The sequence below is a fragment of the Emys orbicularis genome, chromosome 4, assembly GCF_028017835.1.
Source record: "Emys orbicularis isolate rEmyOrb1 chromosome 4, rEmyOrb1.hap1, whole genome shotgun sequence".
Taxonomy (NCBI): domain Eukaryota; kingdom Metazoa; phylum Chordata; order Testudines; family Emydidae; genus Emys; species Emys orbicularis.
In genome coordinates, this window is record NC_088686.1 from 31,017,266 (window position 1) to 31,040,544 (window position 23,279).

The 23,279-nt window shown below is 44.3% G+C and overlaps 1 protein-coding gene across 8 annotated transcripts in view; it reads left to right on the forward strand.

Annotated features, from left to right (window-relative positions):
* The window catches only part of ITPK1 (inositol-tetrakisphosphate 1-kinase), a 228,884-nt gene that overhangs the window by 200,901 nt on the left and 4,704 nt on the right, over positions 1-23,279 (forward strand). For 2 of the 8 annotated variants that reach the window (XM_065403550.1, XM_065403558.1), the window contains 5 exons: positions 828-926; positions 3,237-3,277; positions 6,691-6,856; positions 9,731-9,798; positions 11,338-11,500. In XM_065403550.1, coding sequence (XP_065259622.1) covers positions 828-926; positions 3,237-3,277; positions 6,691-6,856; positions 9,731-9,798; positions 11,338-11,500 — 537 coding nt within the window. Of the gene's footprint in view, positions 1-827; positions 927-3,236; positions 3,278-6,690; positions 6,857-9,730; positions 9,799-11,337; positions 11,501-15,158; positions 15,272-16,134; positions 16,671-18,492; positions 18,794-21,284; positions 21,315-22,521; positions 22,911-23,279 lie in introns of those variants that run through there. The other 6 variants (XM_065403552.1, XM_065403554.1, XM_065403553.1 and 3 more) reach the window with 6 other exon arrangements.

The following is a 23,279-nucleotide window of genomic DNA, read 5'->3' on the forward strand; positions in this document are numbered from 1 at the left end:
AGGTAGCGAGGCTCCTGCAGTTGTCTCACTTTTGCCTTTTGAAAAGGTGGTCACTCTGATTTCAACCCAGGCTAGCTGTCTCATCTGGGGCTATAGGCTAAAGCCTATGTGCTGCTTACACTTGGGCTGGTGACCCCCCACTTTGCAATGTGGATACAGGCTAATCAATTCTGCCACTACTAGTCCTTGCCTTCCCACAACCCTCACTCCCACCCCCATGTGCCCAGAAGGACAGACAAGTTCTCACACAATTCACTAGGAAAGAATCCTAGAGAGGCTCAGCTTACTGCAATGCTAGTAACCATGGGATATGACCACAGAAGTCCTACAGCAGCAGCGTGGATACAATCAAGTTGACATACTAAAGTCTGGCTTTGCAGTGTGGCTGGTCATAAGTTGGCTAGGCTAACCTGGGTTCTTATCACCTGGAGTGAAGATATGCAGTCACTTAGACACTTGAGAATTTTACCTTAAAACAATAGATTGTGGGGCAGGATTTGGGCTCTATTCTGTGCTGTGTCCTTGGGTGAGTAATATGCAGCTAAATTTTCAAAAGTGGGCAGTGATTTTGTGTGGCTACTTGTGAACATTTTGTCCTTTCATTTCTGTTTCCTTCAAAGAGGGTCTGTAAATTGGGGCCTTTATCCATTCTAATGATCCCAGAGTCCCAAATCCATGTTTGGCGAATGATCTTACAAGTGCTTTGCTTTAATCTCTTAGTGGAATAACTAGGAAAGAAAACAGCTACTGTGGAGAGAGCCAGTAATGACCTGAACTGGGAGGCAAAAGCCCCAGATTTCCATTTGACTCCTCTTTTTGTCTTGCAGATGAGAGGATCTGTTCACCACCCTTTATGGAGCTGACAAGCGCCTGTGGAGAAGACACCTTGCAGGTCATAGAGAAGAATGGACTAGCATTCCCATTCAGTATGTAAACAGGCTTTTTATCACATATTCTGAACATTTGTCCTTTAAGAGCACTGTAACCAATGTAGAACTGCATGTTTCTTCATCAGGGACACTAGAACCTTTCTATAATTAGCACCGTTAAACTGAACAGTTGGTATGTAGAACAATATCTCTCCCCACAAGCTTCTGAAGAGCTCCCTATGGATGTTCTCTACCTCAAACACTGCACTGCAGTAAACAAAGCCACGTTCCTGGGAAATCCTGGTAGTTCTAACATTTATACTGTTGTCTTGAACCTGCCCAGGAGGTTGCTCCCACCAGCCATGCTCACTGTTTTTCCTCAAGAGAATCATTTTTTCCCCTACCCCAAAATCCATATGGAAAATGTGCCTTTTAAATGCCAGGAAATTTAAAAAAAAAAAAATAAAGTGTGTAAGGCAGGTTTGAGGGCTGCAGCCTCAGGCAGCTGCAGTAAGCTGATTGTCCCATTGTAACAGACATCCACACTGAGACTTTTTTTTATTCCTTTCCTCATTTGATCCCGTCAGTGTAAAATGAACAGAAGTGGTGTCTGCTCTGTGACTTAGTCTCCTGTATTAGGCTATGGCTACGTTACGAGGCTTTTAGCGACACAGCTGTGCCACTACAGCCGTGCCACTAAAAGGCACACAGCGTAGCTGCTGTTTGTCGGCTGGAGAGAGCTCACCTGCCGACAAAAAACTTCCACCCCCCACGAGCGGCAGCGGCTTTGTCATCAGGAGAGCACTCCTGCCGACAAAGCGCTGTTCACACTGGCGCTTTTCGTTGGTAACAATTTTGTTCAGAAGTGTGTGTTCTTTTAACACCCCTGAACGATAAAAGTTTTGCCGATGAAGTGCCAGAGTAGACAAACCCTTAAGCTGCAGTACTTTGTAAGTTACTGAGGTAAAACAATTATTGTATTGCCCTCTTCTCACCGAAATGAGATGCAGATCTCATGAAGTTATACTGTGAAGCAACACCCTATAGCCAACTGAATGATTTCGACTCCCCAGTTCATTCACATTATAGACTGGCTAGCAGCAGTCTGGTTCTGCAGCACAGGGGTGGTCAAACTGCACAGCAGTGGTTCCCAGCCACTCGGACTGCAGTTTTGCCAACCCCAAGGTTCAACAGCCAGAAGTCAGACCTCCCCCCCCCCCCCCCCCAAAAAAAAAAAAAAACCAAACAAACCCCACCACCATGAGATCTTTTTAGAGAGAGATTATGCTGTGGGGTTTTTTGTCTGTCTTTTGATGGTTATTTTTATCTCCACCTGCCCATCCCCTGTGTGTATGTGTGATGATGATTAGTGTTGTCCACTCTCTCAATTGTATTAAGGAGAATCCTCTCTGTAGGAGCTCCCACACCCTGCACAGCAATTAATTCTGCCCCATCCCTCAAATCAATCCTGCCCCCCCCCCAGCTCCCACATTAGTTCTGCCCTCACATCTGCCTATCACGTCAATTCCGCCCTTCTAGCCTAACCTCTGCTGCTCCTGCAGCTCCTGGGTTCTTCACCCCACTCTTCCAGGTCTGGGGAGTAACTGCAGCCGGTTCCTCCCCTTCCCCCTTGTCAAGCCTGGTGTTGTAGGGATGGAGAGGGGGAGCAGAGAGCAGGCTGACCCACTGTTCACAGCTGGGCAGAGGGAAGAAGGGAGTGGAGCTGCTCTGAACTGCCGAGAGCACTTTCTGCACCCTCGTGTGAGAATGGAGTGGGCTGGTGATGAGAGGGAGACAGAGCTCTTCCTGCTTTATGCACAGTCCTGGCTGGCTGCTCTTCCCCAGAAGGCAGCAGGCAAGTGGGGAAGGCAGCCATTCAGAGCGGGTTTGCACAAGAGGACTGGCGCTGTTCACATGATCGCCAGGCTGACTTGAGCCCCGGCTGAAATCAAGTGACTCACAAAGAAATCACGAGAGTTATGAACACTGGCACTGCTATTTCAGGCATTCGTAACTGGTGCCTTGTGCTACCTTCCCACCTAAATGATCAGCTTCTGTGCTGAGCCCTTGGTGCTAGTGCTGCCTGCCTTCTCCTGGGTTCTGTGTACTCTAACCCAGTGCGTATCACTCCAGTTCCAGAATAGCAGTTAAGAGACACGGGTCTAGAGCAGTCCAAACTCCATGGCAATGGACAGCACATAGAGTTGAGACAGTGAGCTCTAGCAAGTCTAGCTGGTACCATTGAGGTCTTAGCCTTGTGAACTGCTATATCGGTTGGGAACAGGTGGTACAAAGAGTTTTGTGTGTGGCCCGTTTCGCTCATTCACTCTCTCTCCTTTTTTTCCCCCCCCCCCTTCATTTACACAGTTTGTAAAACCAGAGTGGCCCATGGAACCAACTCTCATGAGGTGAGTAAAAGACCTCTGGGGCTTCAGTCAGCTTTATCCTCTCCTGACTGCTTATGGGTTGGTTGGGAGCTCTACTGTGCAATAATAGAGTGATTGTTATCCCCCAAACTACTTCCCCTCCCCCCTTACATGTCCTTACTTCAGATACCTTTTGTAAGGTTACTTGGGCTCAGTTTAAACAGGGCTTATCGCCCTTGAGCAGAAGTTCCATCTCTGGCAACAGAGTGAGGCAAGAGCTGGGCTTGTGAGGCCTTCCTTCTTCAATCTGCCCTTTGGTGGGAGATTAGGCCAATTGGGTCTTCTCCCCCCTCACCCCCTATCTCTCAGCTCCATTGTGTGGTGCTGATGGTGAGAATTGGTTCTGAAATGTTGAGCCTTTGATCTTGTTTCCGGGTAGAAGGGCTGCCCAGTGTCTTCTCTTCAGTGAGATGGGCATGGGGAGAAGATGGGTGAGGAGAAGCAGCCCTCTCGTACTCCTCTTCATGGCGGGGGGAAGGAGAAGGGAGAAGCAAGTAGGGACAGAGCCACACATAGTCCCAGTTCTCTTCATGAGGTGGGAAGGGAGAGTGGAAAGGATTGGGCTGGGAGAAGGCCACTTACCTTTCAGGGAGGTGGCCATAACTGAAATGACTATTCCTGATGTAAGTGAATCTCCTGTGCATTTAGCTGGCCATAAATATAGGGAACCTGAGGTGAAGCACCTCCACCTTTTCCAGAATCTTGGGAGCAGAGGTTGAGAGACCCTATTTCAGCTCATTCTCCTGTAGCTTTCTTGCCTCCCTCCTCCTCAAATCCCAGTGTGAGAATCCAGGCCCTACTCCCTGTAAATAAATATTTTCTTTCATTCATGCTTTCGTTCTTTCATTCACAACTTATCTATGGCCACATCCAAGTTTCCCAGCTCCTTCTAAAATCTGCTGTGTGTTACTGCAGCACCTTTGAGAACGAAGGGCCCTGGAGTGAAATGCAGATCTAAAGGAACAGGGTGCCTGTTGGTAAAATGAGGAGTGACCAATATTCACTGTTAAAGAAATCATTTTTCAGTTGGACCATGCATCCTGTTTTACAAAGACAAGGCACATAGGTCCCTTGGGAGTTTAATTAAGGGATTGACTGATAGCTGCTGGCCACTCAATTTTTCAGATACTGTTCTTTTGGAGATCAGAATCGTGTGACCCTGCTGCTGGTTCTCCTGTAACTGCCACCTGAAATGCACAAAGCTTTCAGTGCCTAATGAGTTAGCATGGAATTTCATTACCGTGATAAGCCCCTCCTTGCAGTTCTTATGAAAAGTACTGACTTATTTAAGTTTTCTGCTAGAACCCCAACATCTGCAAGATGTGATGCTCAAATAGAGTTGTACTTCTGTGGCTTTTCATGGGAGCTGATCATTATTGCACAGGCTGGTGTCCTCAGCGATGCCTGAGGTCCTGCATGACACTTCAGTCCCTCTGGAGCAGAACCATTGTTGAAGTTGCCATGTTCCCCCAGGAGTAGTATTGGGGCTCATTTACTGTCAGACGGCAATCTCTCCTGTAATAGCCACATGTGGAGAATGGCTGCTTGAGAAACATGGAATGTTGTGTTTGTTGAAAGCTCCTGATGTGAAAGCAGCACGTCCAGTGACTTGAGCACAGGACTGGAAGCAAGTAACTGTAGTTCAGTTGTCCTCTCTGTGGCCTTAGGCAAGATGCTTAACCTCTATGTACAGTATTGGAGTTGTGTCTAGAGGCCCCATCCAACTTAGTTACAGAAGCCTGCTTGCACAGGTTATTAACATGCACATATTGGATATGGGCTGCCAAATAGATAGCATCTAGTAGAATAATGATAGAGTAAAAAAATCAGTTGCAAATAGGCATTGGCTACATGCACTAACTTGCACTCAGAAAATGTTAGAGAATCTCCTGATTGTGTATGCATGCAGAAAATTATGTGATCTCATATGGTCTGCCAGATATAGAAGAGAACAGAATAATAAGCAGCTAGCTAGAGACAAACATGTTCTCAGCCCTTTAGTCATAAATGTATAGTCATCCCATTGCTTATTTGACTAAAAGTATTACTTTTTGTTGAAATATTTATCATCTTATTATACAGGAACAAACTAGAAAGCTAACATGAATTCAGAAAAAGCTCCATAAACTAAGAGTACAACATAAATCAAATTGACAGGTACACATAGAGGAGATAGAAAGTGTTCCATGGTATGCAATTTGTAAAATCCCTCCGGTTAGCCTGACTTTGCTGAGATGCAGTTAATTGTAGAAAGCAAGAAAAGGGGCAGAGTTTATGGAGAGAAATGGCTATCTTTGAGAGGGATTCAGAGTCAGGGCTCATAAGCGGTGTTCTGAACTCTGCCATTGTGACCTAGGACAAATCACTTAAACTCTCTGGGCATTATTCTGGACCGATTTGAACTCAATAGGAAAACTAGTAGTCCCTTTTCAAAGTGACAAGATCATGGATCACTGCAGCCGGGTCTTTGCCCACAAAGAGCGGGCATAGCCTTCAAGCTAATTAAAGATGTGAATAAGCATTTCTGGCCAGTGACTTAATCAGGATGCCCAAGCGTGGAACTGTGTATCATGTGATGTGGATTCTGCTGGCTCTTCAGAGTGTTTCCTTTTACCCATCAGCATCCCTTCCATCTTATATGGGCTAGGTTTGAGCCAGCCGCTGTTCATCGTTGAGCCGCTAAATGACTTTCTCTGTGGCATATTTCTTCCAGTCCCTGTGTCATTCATTTAAGGGGGCTCTACACTGTGGGCGATGGGATGAAACTGAGCCAAGGCAAATGTTGGCTGAGCATTGCCTAGCAGAGAGGGCGGTTAGACTCTGAAAGAATCTCTCAGTGAAGTGGCAGAAACCACAGTTGCTTGCGAGATTTAAACCTGGACCGAACCAAAAAAAGAACTGTAGGGAACAACTTTCATTGGCAAAGAGGGTCAGGATGACCTAATACATCTATTTCTTCATCTCTCTGATTCCCTGTATAATCTGATGGGTATTTTCCAGGTTCTGTCACTCAGATATTTTATTGATTTTAAATTAAAAATGAAATTGGGATTGTTACATAACTAACAAAGATAAAATGCCATTGTACATGTTAAAAAGAATCTTAATTTAAAATGATGATGTGTGCAACTGAAAGCCACGCTGATAACACCCTCAGGGACTTAGGCTTATTGCAGCAGTAAATGTAATAAAAGAGAAGCTAGCTGCCGAGAAGGGATTTGCACTTGGTTTGCAGAAGTAAATGTAATAAAAGAGAAGCTAGCTGATGAGAAGGGATTTGCACTTGGTTATTATCCCTGGATAGATTTTTCCCAGATCACATATTTCAGCCAGACAATGTGAAATAAATGAAAGCCCAAATCCTTGTGGAGAACTGTTTGCATTTTGTGTTTCAGATGGCAATCATATTCAACCAGGAAGGCTTGAAGGCCATCCAGCCCCCCTGCGTGATTCAGAGCTTCATCAATCACAACGCTGTGCTGTATAAAGTGTTTGTGGTTGGGGAATCCTACACTGTGGTAAAAAGACCATCTTTAAAGAACTTTTCGGCAGGCATTTCAGGTAAAGTGCCTGTGTGCGCCAGCTTAACTGCTAGCATGAGCTCAGAGGCCCTTGGCAGCAGAGATCCTGAATGAAAAATGTTTTTGAATAGGCTGCTAAAATTAAAGCATCTGCTTTTTCCATGCTGTATTTCCTCCTCTGTGTTATTTCAACAGGAAGGGAGATAACTCATCTGCTCTGGAATACATGTGAATAGGGTTCTTGTAGTAAATGTTTATGTGAAATTAACCTGAATCTTACCTGTTAAAAGCTGTGTTTTATGTCACTGTGGAAGTGGAGAAAGCTCCTTTACTAGAAACTCTCTAAACACTCAGTAGGTTCATTTGTCATTTGCTCTTGAGTTATAATTGCAAGATAGAGGGAAATTCCTGGATTCCATCATTTTGGAACTTCCTGTCCCTGTCTTTACCTTGTTCATTTTTTGTTTGTGTTTAAAGTAAGAGCAGTTGAGTTCTCCCATGCAGGAGCCTCTAGGTTTGTTCATGTGAAGGCCAGTTCTTGACATTCTCAGGGGAAATACAGTTGATCATTTTCATTTGGTTCTAGTTGGAAACTATTTTTGGGATAAGCGGAGTGGAGCTGCTGGGCTAATGGTCTTCCTGTAGTTATCAACAGGTATAGTTATAAATCAACAGAGACCATTTGAAGGGTATTAATTGAATCTGCTGCAATTTCCTTTTTGCAAGAAGAACAGCTTTCTGTTGTTAAGCCTGAGGAATTGAGAAACTACATTCAATGGACTATAGGAAGCAGAAAATCTTTAGTGGGACTAGTATGAGTGAAATAGTGATACGTTTATCAGCTAGTGTGAGAAATTAGCATTAGGGAAATGTACTGAAGTATCAACTAATTTTAAGGCATCTTTATGAAGGACAGTGCCTTAGATGCAGCCATTAGCTTGTTAGTCTAAAGTTTTAATGTTATTTTGAATCCCATGTAAAAATGAAATTTGCAGACTGGTTTCAATGAATCCCTGGATTCCAAGTCCGGATTTCTTGGCCTAAAATCTGCTGCTGGCAAGGGACATATTATGAGCAAGGGATCAAGCAGGTCTGACTGTTTCAAGAGTCTACAGTAGCTGGTTGCAGAAATGTGAAGTCTTACAAAGTAGGAGCATAGACAGGCTATTTGAATTTCTGCCCCTTGGCTCCACCTCCTGAGCAGCACTTCCTCCTTCAGTGATTAGCACTGGAATAGGAAGAATAAAACTGACCTGGCAGCATCCTCAATAGAGAGCTTGTGGGACGTTTGTCATTTGTGTTATGAGGATTTTTAACAAATAGGCATCTTTTCCTTCTGGGGCTGCTTCTTTGCTCCTGCCCTTCTTCACGCTCCCTGGCATTCGTTCCTCTGGCTAGGAGGATTGCATTGGTTAGATTGGTCGGCGTGGAGCGCTAGAAGGAGTTCAGTCCCCTTTGAAACAATATCTCGGGACTTATCTTGACATTCCTTTTATTTAAAAAGCCAGCGTGGGATATTCGGCCTCTGCTAAGTCAGATTTGTATTTGTGTTCCCACCAACTTTGCCCAAGTCCAACTCTAACCTGTCCCTGCTTCTCAGGAACGTGCGTAGTTATGGACAGCTAAGCACACACTGGCTGGTTTTCAGAGCTGCTGAGCCCCCCACCTCTGTGGGAGATGCAGCTGCTGAGCGCCTCTGAAAATCAGGCCACAGATCACTTAAAAAACCTGCCTCAGATCTTGGCTACTGCTCTCTAACATGTTACCAAAGGTCACACAGATTGTTTTGATTTTGCCTCCCATGATTCCTGCATCTTTCCCATAATAAAGCGCAGTAAGCCTGTGGCTGTGATTAGCTGCCGTGATCCAGTCTGTGGAGGGAGCAGCCTAGTAGAAACACATCCTACATCATGCTGCAAGTGTGTGATAACTCTGCACATTCAACATTATGTTTGGTTTGATGCTGTCCCAGATTCACGTCTGGGTTGATGTATACCATGGCGGTGTCCTCTGGTAAACCCAAGAGGACAGGTTGTCATAATAGAATGCTGCCACAACATTTCTCCCCCCCGCCACCCCTCTAACCCCCGTTGGAGGGGTCCTCTAGGAGGATAAATTGGCCTGGGAGGGTGCATGGCCGGAGAATGTGCTAATATAATTCCCTGAGCAGCCTCCATGGCAGAGCTGCTGTGGTGTCTTCAAATTAAAGATCCTTCCTGCCTACCCCCCACTGGGGTGAAGTTTGCTCTCTTAGTCATGGGGGTCCACCTTGGGTACAGGGCAGTATAATTTACACCTCCCCTGCACTTGCTTGGGTGGATCTAGTGCCAACTGTGAAATCATCTGCTTTTCCCATCTGTCATGTAAATGAAATCTTGCACATTTTCAGTTGAATGGTCACTTTAATTCCTAACACTTTCCTAGGAATTATTGCATTAACTTACAGAAAACGTTCTTTAATGAGTGGGATTTATTTGACTGCAGAAATGAAACCAGTTCTATATAATATACACACACCCATGTTTTATTTACCTTATCTGTGTCCTGAAATCTTGAAGCTGTGTGGGTCTTGGGCTAGGTTTTCTGCCATGGCCAGGTGCCTATGTGCAAGAGGAAGCTTTGCACGACAGAGTCGTCTTAGTACATGCACAATGTGCCTCAGATGGCATGTGACCAGGATTCATCACCAAATTTGGTCCGCTGGTTGGATCATTAGCTTCCCCAGCTTGGGCCAGATACTGACATGCACGCTGATCTATGCCCCCCATGACAGAGTGGAGGACATTATCAGCCATTGAGCTGGATTAGATTCCCCGGCGTTGCACTGCCACCTAGTGTTACATACAGTATAAACCAATCCTTTTAAAATTCAAATCCAACTATCAATTCATTTATAACTTCCTTTTAATTTCAGATAGAGAATCAATATTTTTCAACAGCCACAATGTGTCGAAGCCAGAATCCTCCTCTGTCTTAACAGCAGTAAGTAATCCAGGTCTTTTTTTTTTTTTTTTTTAACATTGATAGAAAACAAATCTCTTTTTCTTATGAAGCTATTAATGAATAGTGACTCTTGTACATGAATTGTGCCCTGTCAGCTCCCAGATAGCAAATTGAGATCTGTTTGCTACTTAGAACCAGCACAATTTAAAGCTGTTTCCCTGTTCATTTGATAGCCCTTACAAGGTTTTTCTCCTTTCCGTTGTGGGAGCAGAGATGCTGCTGCATGTCTGTCTGCTGCTTTGCTGTGCTTTGCCTTAACTGAAAGCCAGCCCAGATGGGGAAAGGAAATTTCCTGAGTAATAATTTCTAGTACCTTTCATCTCCAGAGAATTTTATAAGCCTTAATGAATCCTTATAGCACTCCTGGAGGTAAGGGAGTGGTATCCCCATTTGAAAACCCAAAGCAGAGAAGTTAAGTGAGTTGCCCAAGACCATGAAGATATGCACCTAGAATGTAAGCATTCCTGAGCTCTGAGCAGTAGGCCACACCTCTTTATTTATGTCCTCAGAGTACATTAACCCCAAGCACACCTTTATTGTGTTTATGACTAGCCCTGTTAATAGCTGAGGTAAAGGTGGATCCTGCAAGGTGCTGAGCACTCTCAACTCCCACTAAAGTAATAATCTTGCAGGATTGAGCCCATAGTGTGTCTCCAGATTCTTCTCTGGTTCATGTGATCTAGTTGGTTTGTAGTCAAAAGTTTAATACAGTGACCAGATGTAGAATTGCAATGTCCCACTAATTGACATGCTAAATATTATTCATGTCACTGAACTAATCATAAATCCCTTCCAGTGGCTAAATTTTGTGATGAGTGTATGTTTATGCATGTTTTTGGATATATACACAGCTATTCTGTACACAAAACGGTACTTGTATTGCTCAACCTCTTGGCTAAGAAATGAGTGTGATTAAATTTCACATTCACAAGTGACCCGAGTCACTCTTAATAATAAACTGTTCTAAAATAACTCAGACTTCAAACCCAGACCTCCCTTATTAAACAACTGCCCTGAGCAATGCCCCAAAATGCTGAGCGCAGTAGTGATGCACCTTAACACCTTCTGTTAAGTAACTCATTCTTGTCAGCCCCTTAATCAGTCCCTTAAGGCAGGTTTAATTTTAGATTGGCTTATCAAACGTACATGATGAAAGGCAGAATATCTGCAGTGCAGGAGTAGAGGCTGCAGTTTTCTTTTGATTTTAAAATGTGTGTCTAATATTTAAGATACTGGGCCTAATTCTCCATTCAGCTTGGTGCTGGTGTGTGTATCCACTGATTTCCATGGAGTTACACCAGTGTAACAAATAGAGAATCAGGCCCACTGAGTACAATAGACGAGCCTAACTTTTACTGTATATAGGATGCAGAATCAAGAAAAGCTCTTGTGGCTTCTTCCCTGCAGTTGGATCCTACAGGATATAGAATGGGGAAGCTCTGTAAATCAACACGTATACTAAAGAGAGAGCCCAGTTCAGAACCCCTCAGTTGTTTCTCTTTGTCTTTTTCACTGTAGCTTGATAAAATCGAAGGTGTGTTTGAACGGCCAAATGACGACGTCATCCGGGAGATCTCCAAGGCACTGAGACAGGCTCTGGGGGTTTCCCTCTTTGGGATTGACATTATCATTAACAATCAGACCGGCCAGCATGCAGTCATTGATATCAATGCATTCCCAGGTAAGAGAGACCTTTCAGCTTTCACTAAACTGTGTGGATACCATACCGTGTGTGTTCAGTGAGAATTAGTATTGCTGTTCATAGAATCATAGAAGATTAGGGTTGGAAGAGACCTCAGGAGGTCATCTAGTCCAACCCCCTGCTCAAAGCAGGATCAACCCCAACTAAATCATCCCAGCCAGGGCTTTGTCAAGCTGGGCCTTAAAAACTTCTAAGGATGGAGATTCCACCACTTCCCTAGGTAACCCATTCCAGTGCTTCACCATCCTCCTAGTGAAATAATATTTTCTAATATCCTACCTAGACCTCTCCCACTGCAACTGGAGACCATTGCTCCTTGTTCTGTCATCTGCCACCACTGAGAACAGTCTAGATCCATCCTCTTTGGAACCCCCCTTCAGGTAGTTGAAGGCTGCTATCAAATCCCCCCTCACTCTTCTCTTCTGCAGACTAAATAAGCCCAGTTCCCTCAGCCTCTCCTCATAAATCATGTGCCACAGCTTCTAATCATTTTGTTGCCCTCCTCTGGACTCGCTCCAATTTGTCCACATCCTTTCTGTAGTGGGGGGCCCAAAACTGGACGCAGTACTCCAGATGTGGCCTCACCAGTGCTGAATAGAGGGGAATAATCACTTCCCTCAATCTGCTGGCTATGCTCCTACTTTTGCAACCCAATATGCCGTTAGCCTTCTTGGCAACAAGGGCACACCGTTGATGCATATCCAGCTTCTCATCCACTGTAATCCCCAGGTTCTTTTCTGCAGAACTACCGCTTAGCCAGTCGGTCCCCAGCCTGTAGCAGTGCATGGGATTCTTCTGTCCTAAGTGCAAGACTCTGCATTTGTCCTTGTTGAACCTCATCAGATTACTTTTAGCCCAATCCTCCAATTTATCTATCCATGTTGACTGTTCCTGATCACCTTCCTCTCCTCCAAGTGCTTCAAAATGGATTCCTTGAGGACCTGCTCCATGATTTTTCCAGGGACTGCAGTGAGGCTGACTGGTCTGTAGTTCCCCGGATTGTCCTCCTTCCCTTTTTTAAAGATTGGCACTATATTTGTCTTTTTCCAGTTGTCTGGGACCTCCCCCGATCGCCATGAGTTTTCAAAGATAATGCCAATGATTCTACAATCACATTAGCCAACTCCCTCAGTACCTTGGATGCATTGCATCCGGCTCCCTGGACTTGTACATGTCCAGCTTTTCTAAATAGTCCTTAACCTGTTCTTTCACCACTGAAGGGCTACTCACCTCCTCCCCATACTGTGCTGCCCAGTACAGCAGTCTGGGAGCTGACCTTGTCTGTGAAGACCAAGGCAAAAAAAGCATTGAGTACTTCAACTTTTTCCACATCACCTGTCACTAGGTTGCCTCCCCCATTCAGTAAGGGTCCCACACTTTCCCTGACCACCTTCTTGTTGCTAACACACCTGTAGAAACCCTTCTTGTTACCCTTCATGTCCCTTGCTAGCTGCAATTCCAGTTGTGCTCTGTCTGGCCTTCCTGATTACACCTCTGCATGCTCGAGCAATATTTTTATACTCCTCCCCAGTTATCTGTCCAAGTTTCCACTTCTTATAAGCTTCCTTTTTGTGTTTAAGCTCACCAAAGATTTCTCTGTTAAGCCAAGCTGGTTGCCTGCCATATTTGTTATTCTTTCTGCACATCGGGATGGTTTGTTCCTGCACCCTCAATAAGGCTTCTTTAAAATATAGCCAGCTCTCCTGGACTCCTTTCCCCCTCATATTAGTCTCCCAGGGGATCCTGCCCATCAGTTCCCTGAGGGAGTCAAAATCTGCTTTTCCGAAGTCCAGGGTCCGCATTCTGCTGCTCTCCTTTCTTCCTTTTGTCAAGATCCTGAACTCAACCATCTCATGGTCACTGCTGCCCAGGTTGCCACCCACTTCTACTTCCCCTACCAATTCTTCCCTGTTTGTGAGCAGCAGGTCAAGAAGAGCACAGCCCCTAGTTGGTTTCTCCAGCACTTGCACCGGGAAGTTGTCCCCGACACTTTCTAAAAACTTCCTGGATTGTCTGTGAACTGCTGTATTGATCTCCCAGCAGAGGTCAGGGTGATTGAAGTCCTCGTCTACCTCATTCTCCTGGTCTGGCGGTCTATAGCACCACCCTTGTTGCTCTCGCCTCTAAACTTAACCCAAAGACTCTCAACAGGCTTTTCTCCAGCTTCATATTGGAGCTCTGAGCAATCATACTGCTCCCTTACATACAGTGCAATTCCTCCATCTTTTCTCCCCCACCTGTCCTTCCTGAACAGTTTATACCTCTCCATGACAGTGCTCCAGTCACATGAGTTACCCCACCAAGTCTCTGTTATTCCAATCACCTCATAGTTCCTTGACTGTGCCAGGACTTCCCATTCTTCCTGCTTGTTTCCCAGGCTTCTTGCGTTCGTGTACAGGCACCTAAGATAACTAGCCGGTTGCCCTACTTTTTCAGTATGAATCAGGAGGCCTCCCCAGTTGCACCTTCTTCATTGTGTTTCCTCCCGGTATCCCACTTCCCCACTTACCTTCGGGCTTAGGTCACCATCCTCCAGCGAACCTAGTTTAAAGCCCCCCTCACTAGGTTAGCAAGCCTGCCTGCGAAGATGCTCTTCCCTCTCTTCGTTAGGTGGATTCCATCTCTTCCTAGCAATCCTTCTTCCTGGAACAACATCCTATGGTTGAAGAATCCAAAGCCTCCTCTCCGACACCACCTGCGTAACCACGCATTTACCTCCACAATTCGATGGTCCCTACCTGGTCTTTTTCCTTCAACAGTGTGTTCCATTTTAAGCAGGTTCCCAAGACGGCTCTCTTTTGGGCTCCCTGATTCTAAGGCATTGCTTGTTAGGAAACTTCCAACCCTCAATCAGCTATGTTCTCATGAAAAATCTGTCCCTACGCAAAACATTTAAAAGATACCTTCCCTTTGTGGGGAATTAGGAGTCACAAATGAGAGTAATTGATTCGGGAAAGATGCTGGAATCCTAGGAGCACAGAAATTGCCATAGTGGATCAACCAGCATTCCATCTAGTTCAGTATCCTGGCAAGTTGCTAGAGTTGAACCCTGAAATATAACAATAAAAATAATCAGGTTTAATTTGATATTTTCCCCCTTGTCCTGTTAGTGCAGGATACAGCCCAGAAACAAAAAAAGGTGTTTCAATCTTTGGAACATCTGAATCAGCGTTACATTTCCGGGGTCAGGCTAATGAATGTATTGTCCAAGGTTCAGGAGCTATTTCCTTGTGTTTGCTTTTCATTTGACATATTTATCTCATTAGCGAATAGTGGTGTTGGCTTCAAGTGACACATGCAAGACTGTTATCATGGTGTAGTTCCACTACAGTGGGTCTCACATTTTTTGTATTTTAGAGCACTTTTTAAGATAGAGATTAGAGTTACCATTCGTCCGGATTCTGCCGGACATGTCCGGCTTTTTTGAGTTAAAAATAGCATCCGGGGGGAATTTGTAAATGTCCGGACTTCCCCCGCATGCAGAGCGCGCGCGGCTGACAGGGCAGCTGGCCGGATCGTGCCACTCGCACGGGGCTCTGACAGCCAGAGCCCCTCCTCCGCTTCCCCCTCCTCTCCCCTGCAACTTGAGACCACTCCCCTCCTCTCTCTCCCTCCCTCCCCCTCCCTGCATTCGCAGATCGCCGGCTGGCCGTTCGCCTCGGGCCTCCGGCAGTCTGGAGCTCCTCCCCCTGCTCACCCTCCCCTGCTGCCCAGCGCGCCGCTCCACAGCACTCTGTTCTGAGCGGCACGGTAAGGGGGCCAGGGGGTCAGAGAAGGGGCAGGGAGGTTCTGGAGGGGGCAGTCAAGCGACAGGGAGCAGGGTTGGATGGGTCGGGAGTTTGGGGGGGGGCTGTCTGGGGGTTGGGGGTGTAAGGTTTTGGGCAGTCAGGATACAGGTAGGGGGTAGGGTTCTAGGGGGGCAGTTAGGGTGGGGGGATCTCAGGAGGGGGCAGTTAGGGGACAAGGAACAGGGAGGCTTAGGTAGGGGGTGGGGTTCTGGAGGGCAGTTAGGAGCAGGGGGGCAGTCAGGGGACAGGGAGCAGAGGGGTTTAGATGGGTCGGGAGTTCTGGGGGGGAGCTGTCAGGGGGTGGGGAGTGGTTGGATGGGGCGTGGGAGTCTCTGGTGTCTGTCTGGGGGTGGGGGGGTGGATAAGGGTTGGGGCAGTCAGGGGATGGGTAGGGTCCTAGGGGGCCAGTTAGGATGGGGGGAGGGTCTCAGGAGGGGGCAGTCAGGGGACAAGGAGCAGGGAGGCTTAGGTAGGGGGTGGAATCCTGGGGGGCAGTTAGGGGCAGGGGTCCCAGGAGGGGGCAGTCAGGGGACAAGGAGTGGGGGGGGGTTGGGGGTTCTGAGGGGGGCGGGAAGTGGGAGGGAGTGGAAGGGGCAGGGGCGGGGCTAGGGCAGGACGGGGGCAGGGCTCCTCCCGTCCTCTCTTTTGATTGTTGAAATAGAGATCCTATCACAAACCTAATCTTTCAGTCCTGTTTCCTCACCTCCCTGAGAAGTAGGTAGAACTAAGGCGTCTAGATGAAAATAAACTCACTTTAATGTGATGAATATCACTATCGGATTTGATCCCCTCCCATTGGATCTGTGTTGTCTTTCCTCTCCATAGATACAGGACTTCCTTTAAAAACACCTACTTTCCCCGTGTTATCTGCAATTCTCCAGCTGCTCTTCAGGACATTTTACAACTTGGTTTTGCCCTTCTCTGTGTTTGCCACCCCTCCTGGTGTTCGTGTGATCCGTAAACAAATGACAAAAGATTTGCAAAAAGCGGAGTGTGAAGAATCACTTAGGATTTTCAGTGGTGCTTTTAACCAACTAAACTTCAATCTCTCTCCCCTCCCAAAATGTTGAGCATCCTGGTTAGGATGCAAGCTAACTGTTTAAAGAGGGGAGTGCTTCCTCACTGGGGCAGAAACATCCATGGAGCACGTGGAATCACTCTGCACCCCACCATTTCTCCTTTGTTGTGCTTCCAGCATGAGGTTGCATCTTGAGCTATGCATTAGAAATTCCCTTTGTGTCCTGCATTTTGAGCTGCATGATAGCTTGTGCTTTGAAGGGGGTTTGGATCAATAGTCTATTCTCTGTAAATAGGTGTTTTGGACAAAGATGCAAGTAAATTTCTTGCCCTTTTGAAAGAGCAGAGAAGCGCTGTAACTTTTTATCTCGTTTTTTTGTTTCATATTCTTAAATTTGTTATCAAACATTACAGACAGTATGGAGGTGCAGCTGACCATTGGTATTATAACATGTATTTATTTTAGATTTGTAAGAAATTATACACCTGTCCTGATCTCTAGGGGCCTTTGTCAAAAATGTGGTAAATTCAAAAATAATCCACTTCCCTGAGCTAAAGAAAATGGCCAACCACGATAAAAACAAATTCAAACAATACTCTTTCCCCACAGACGTCAGCCCTTAGCTTGCTGCTTCCTCCCCAAATGGTTGGGTAGGGAGAGATGGGCCTTGCAGAGTGCCCTGAAGGTATTGCTTCAAGCCAAGAAGGCCCAAGTTTAAGACCACGTAGAGAGGACATCTTTCCAGCAGCCCTTTCTGTTGGATCCCTTTCAGTACAGCTCTCAAGCAGCTCTGCTGACTTTACTAGAGTGGTGGCAGTATTACAAGGAGAGAGAGAGAGTCTTGTAGGTAGGCAGGATCCAACCTATTTAGGGCCTTATGTTTAAAAAAAAAAAAGAAAGATCAAATACTCCAGCCTTTAACCTACAGGCAGCCAGTGTAGATCCTGGAGCACTGGTGTAGTGTGCTCATCTCTCTTTAAAACAATTGGGCTGCCACATTCAGCAGCAGCTTTAGTTTCCAGGTGGATTTAAGTTGCAGTCCCATATAGAATGCACTGCAGTCATTCAAATCTGGAAATGCCAAAGGCATAGATAATGGTAACACTGACCGCATCCAAAACAAACTGGCACAGTCTCCTGGTCAGATGTAGCTGGGGGGGAGGGGGAAAGCCCCCTGGGCACTGCTGCGCTAGGATCATTTAACCAAACTGGGGATCCAACAGTACCCCCAGATTGTGAGCCTAAGTCACAAATGGCAGACACACGTGGTAGGGCAGATATAATCCTCACTTGCCATTTGCTTTTCCTCAATCTATGAATGTCACTCCAGTCTTATCCTGATTTAGCCAGCTAGCTCTCATCCATGCCCCACTCTCACCTAGCCACTGAAACGCATTTGACTGCACTGGCTGTTCAAGTGAGCTGGAGTCTTGTAGCATGGTGGCTTCAGAATATAGAGAGCCCCACAGCCCAGCCATTAGCCTTGTATACACTTTGAGCAATTGTGGAGACAAGAAGGAGCCCTATGGAACTGGACAATGCCCCTGGGGTTGAAGAGCAACTGCCCAGCTCTACCTTCTGGGAGTGCTCATTGAGGAAGGAATTGAGCCATTGAGAACTGTCTTACTCCTCCGCACTGCAGTCTGCAAGTGAGTCAGCAACACCCCCTGGTCAATAGTATTGAAGGAAGCTGATGGATCTCACAATATCAAGCTGGACACCAATCTTCAGCTGTTTCATGGAGGAGATCAGCCCCTCATGCCACCAATGGTTAAACACTGGAATAAATTGCCTAGGGAGGTTGTAGAATCTCCATCATTGGAGATTTTTACGGGCAGGTTAGACTAACACCTGTCAGGAATGGTCTAGATAATACTTAGTCCTGTCATGAGTGCAGGGGACTGGACTAGATAACAGGGTGGATTTGATTTAAATCACTAGTCAGGAAGACTCGATTTAATCATGGATTTCTACATAAAAGTGCATTCTTGTTGGTTGGTATAACCTTGATACGTATTCTTCGTAACTCAGAGATAGATGTAGATTTCATTCTTAGAAGGTACACACTATACATTTTTAAAGTAATTTATTTTGAAAACTTTTCAGATTAGTTTTACAGCTATATCACAAAATGAATGATTGTTTGGTTATTTCATTTACCAAAGGTAACTGAAGCAGATATTTATGAAGTCATTGGGAGGTGAACTATCTGCAATTCAACAAGTTAATCATTAATATTTGGAGGATTTTCTTGCCATGTTGTATTAGGACGAGAACATCACCAGACAGACATTTAAATTGTTTTATTTAACTAAAACAACAATGTTATGTATTCTGGATTTTTTTCTTCAACAGCAAACATATAATATTTTAACAAAACAAGCATATGGTTTTTTGAATTTAGTTAAACATTCAAGATTTTTAAAATCAGGTTTGTTTTTGTTAAAATTGTTTTTAATTAAAATAGTTAAATGAAATATTTGTTTGGTTTTTTTTAAACAAAAATTAAATCGACTATGTCAGCCAGGTCAACATGAGAAACTTAAAATATTGGCTTCTGCAGCTAACTCAGTCGTCTTCACCTTCATTTCCCCATTTGTTCATAATCTGGAAAAGAAAAACAAGCTTTCCTGCCTTTTCAGGTCCCAAATGATTTCTCAATTTGGAATGAATTAATCCAAAGGAAGAAAATATTCTTTCTACTCCGGCATAAGAAGCTACTGCTGTTAAAAGTGAGATTATCACTTCAACAGTCTCTGAATCCAAGTGCTTAAGTGACTTCCACCAGTTCACTGGTGTGACTTTCTTTAAAACATCATCAGCAAACATATATTTCTTGAATGGTTCTTATTCCCAAACTGGGTCTCTTTTACAGCCTGCTGCCATTATAGGTTTTCCCTTCTAGTGAGAGAATGGGATGGTAGATCTCAAATCAATGAAGGCTACACTCAGAAAGACCTCAAGACTTCTGGAATATGCTGCTCAAACAGTTTCCCTTTTGTTTCTGCTGCCTGACCCTCCCTTCTCACATTTATCTCCAGACTTCTTCTCCTTGTCCAGATCTATTCCACTCCCAACAATCTTCTATTCATTGAACTTTTTGAAACTTTGCACTTTTAGAGAGAAGTAAGGGACTGACTCTGTGTACACAAATTTGCAGAGGGTGGAGGTCTGTTATTTCTCACCTCTCTAATTTATTTATTTATTTATTTAAAAACATTTTTGCTGTTAACAAGCATGTTATCTCTGGAGACACAAATCCACAGTTTGAGAACTGCAGAACTAAGCATCTCTGATGGTATCTTCTAGTCCCATTGGGTAGATCGAAAGATGAACCTAAATAAACTATACAGAAGCCCCTGGAACCCCATAAGATTGGGTCTCTAAACCATTGGAACTAATTTACAAAACTTTTCTTAAACATTACATGAGTATATTGTCTCATACTATAGAATTAGAATTTATAATCCCTATTCCATGATGAGATATCTTTGAGCCATAATGTATCTTAATTAAAACTATCTTTAGATAGGTTTTTTCCTCAAAAAGCATTTTATCAAAAAAATCGGATTTTTATTTTATTTTATTTTTTTAAAAATCATTGATTTTTATCCACCCTGCTAGATGACCTCTCAAGGTCCCTTCCAGTCCTATGATTCTATGATGCAGTTTCTGTCCCATCTACCTGACTTGCTGGTGGGGGATACAAGTTTGGCTAAGCAAGATCCATGCAAGTGTAGTGGCTTCCAAACCTGGCCATCCATACTCAGTGGAGGTGTGTGGGGTTCCTTTAAGAAGGGCTCACACCCTCCTCAGTATAATCACAGATGGCAGGATGCGATTGGCCAGGCCAAAGCCTGTGTCAGTCCATCCCCAGACCTGGTTCCTGCTGCTGCTGCAACCAGATTCAAAGTTCATTTAAATCTGTCACTTCCCCAAGCCAGTGCTGTGATCTCGGGACTGATTTAGCGTAACCAGTTGGGAGAAGATATATCCGTAGGGGTACCTCATCTGTCACCTGCTCCACTTAGTAACAGTCCCTCTCTCAGCAAATTTAAAAGATGAATGTTGCCTACTGTCTATCCTGTGCTGCAGAAAACTGGTTGGATTGGACTTGGCTGTGATTACACATGGAGATCTTTAATACTAGCCAATAGTCAGGTAGCATGTGGTTTTTATGGTCTCCTGATCTGGAGCAACTGGTAAGGTGCAAAAGGTTTCAAACGGCTTGATTTTCCGTGTTGCCTTAACTTGGCTTCTGCTTGCCTCTGTGGAATTTTGTGCATACTCTTGTGCATTATCACCTGCACATGCAAGGTGTAGACTCCATGTGCATTAGGCAGGGGTTGAGTGTGTCAGTTCTATCTGGATACATATGGTTTTTGTGTGTGTGAACAAGGCAGTGACTATCCTCTCCTGTGTGCTTAGGTGACTGCACACAAAAAATGGGTACTCAACTGAATATGCATGAGTGAAGGTGCCCTTTTAAAAAGCAGGCCCACAGCATTTGCAGTATTAGCTTGGGAATATTAATCATTTCCCAGAGCTGTGCGGAGACGAGCCTTGGTCTCCAAATCTAGATCTGAATCTGAACGCCCCCAAAGTTCAGGACCGGGGACTTGAATTCCTGGTTCAGCCCCATCTCTAGTTCTGTGTGGACTTCCTTCTTATACTCAATTCAATGAGGTGACACTGATATTATCCACTTACACCCAGTATTTTCATTCCGTTCCCACACAGTGCCAAATTCAGACCTCATGTAAGCAGATGCAACTACATTGATTGGAATGGATTTCAAGGGAGTGGCACCCACTTAGAGGCTTATGAAAAGTATGTCCTGCCACTATTCCTTGATGCAATGTAAACCCCATCCCAGCTGCTTAAAATTTCTTCAAACTTAATTAAATCATCCTTCCACTTGATCTCCTGAATGTAAATGTGCAATCCTTTCCCCCAGTTGTCTTGTCAAAATAGCTGCAGCAGCAGTGTCAGTGAACAGCACCCAACAACCTGACTGTGACCGTGTGCAGGGTTCTCTCATGCTGCTACCAGGAGTTAATCACTGTCTCTGTCCTATGGCCATAAAGCATTAAGAGCAACTTCATTGTGAGTTTCCCTTGTGCAGTTCTAATAGGTCTGATTTTGTTCTCACTGAGCATGTCCAAAACACCCCAAGGAACTATGGATCTGTTCTCTGCACATTAAAGCTGTTACTATGGAGATGGCTTATTCCCAGGGCGTTTGAAGCACACAGAGTAGATTTAAAGGCTAATCCTGGGGGAAGGGTTTACATAAGCAAGAAATCTTAGAAGGCCAACTCTTCGTGAGAGAGCTTGGGGATTCCATGACTCCTGTGATTCTAACAGTCTTAGCTAGACCCTGGCTGATGAATAGATAGTGATGGTTAGTGTTGGTGGCCTGGCACTTTGTCATTTTTAAGTGGGTTGAATTTTTTTTTAATGGTCTCCAAGTTGCTAAGAAAACTGAATTTTAAAAGCTACCATCTTAGACCATGAACAGCACACTAATTGCATTATCAAAGGAGCATATGAAAATTTGTACCTGTAGTCATCACTAAAATTTTAAAAAGGCACTATATAAGTAACAGTTAATTGATTCACACATTGTTTATAAATACACCTTAAAATCACAAAAGTACCCCTGTTTAGATTCTGATTTTAGCATACATTTTTCAGTCTGTAGTAGTATTTTTATTCTGATAAGGTGTTTTTTAAAGGGGAAGGAGATTAAAAATATAAATATTTGAGTTTTCCCTCCTTGTCCTGCTCTACCTTGTACCCACACGATTACAGATGTTTTTAAATATATATTTACTTCGTTCATGCTCTCTTTGCTCTGATTTCACAGTGGCCTGGGAATGGGTTTCAAATGAAATTTTAAAAAATATTAGTTATTTACACAGTAGCCTAGTGATCATTAAAATATGTATATAGCCTTTTTTAAATGTCATGTATTTGATAGATATACTTCTTACATAATTAGTCCAAATCCTTGATCTTATTATAATAATAATGTTACAGTACCACCTACTGACTCGGTGCTAGGCATTGTACAAACATATATAGACCCTGCTCCCAAGAGCCTACAATTGAAATAAAGGTTCTGACCACCTGCAGCTGACATTCAAGATACTAAGTGTTCAATGCTATTTCTTTCTTTTTCTTCTTTTATAGAATATAAAGAAACAGTCATGAACCAGGACCTGATTGTGCTAGGCGCTGTACAAACACAGAACAAAAAGAACAGACCCTTTCCCAAAGAGTTTATAATCTAAGTAATCTCCCAGGATTTGGCCAATTTTATTTACTCAGAAAACCATAATGGTGTTTCTGTTAAACTGTGTAATGTAAATCTTTTGGAATCTTTCAGAACAAAGGAATCATTCCCATGCACGGACAATTCTTAAATTTCAGTATTTTGCCCCCTCCCACTCCCAACCATTAGACCAATATTGGTTTGAGTAATTGCTTGCCAGGTTTCAGGATTGAAATGAAAGATTTGTTTCTAAATAATATTGCCCTGTTGATTTGGCTTTAGCGTTGCCCTAACACTGGCACACAGTATCGCAGAGGGGTGCATGATATAAAGACCTCATTGGATTAGGTTAGACAAGCATGAATTGAAAGTTCACAAAGTGCATTTTCTGTAGTTTGTAAGGCCAGGCCAATTGCTCTGTGAAATACCTGCAGATGGGGTTCGTTTGAGGAATTTCTAGAGGGTGCCTTAAATCAGCCCCTCAGGGCAATTGTACTTTAGAAGGAGTCTTCAGAGGAAGATTTGGAAATCAGATGACAAGAGTTTGTTAAGGTTGTCCCAAATAGTCTGCAATTTAGGGGTAAAAGTGGAATTGAGGACAGATGATAAGATATAAAAACAAACAACTTGGGAGAAGCAGAAACCAGAGCTTGAATTGAGAGAGAAACACAAGTCA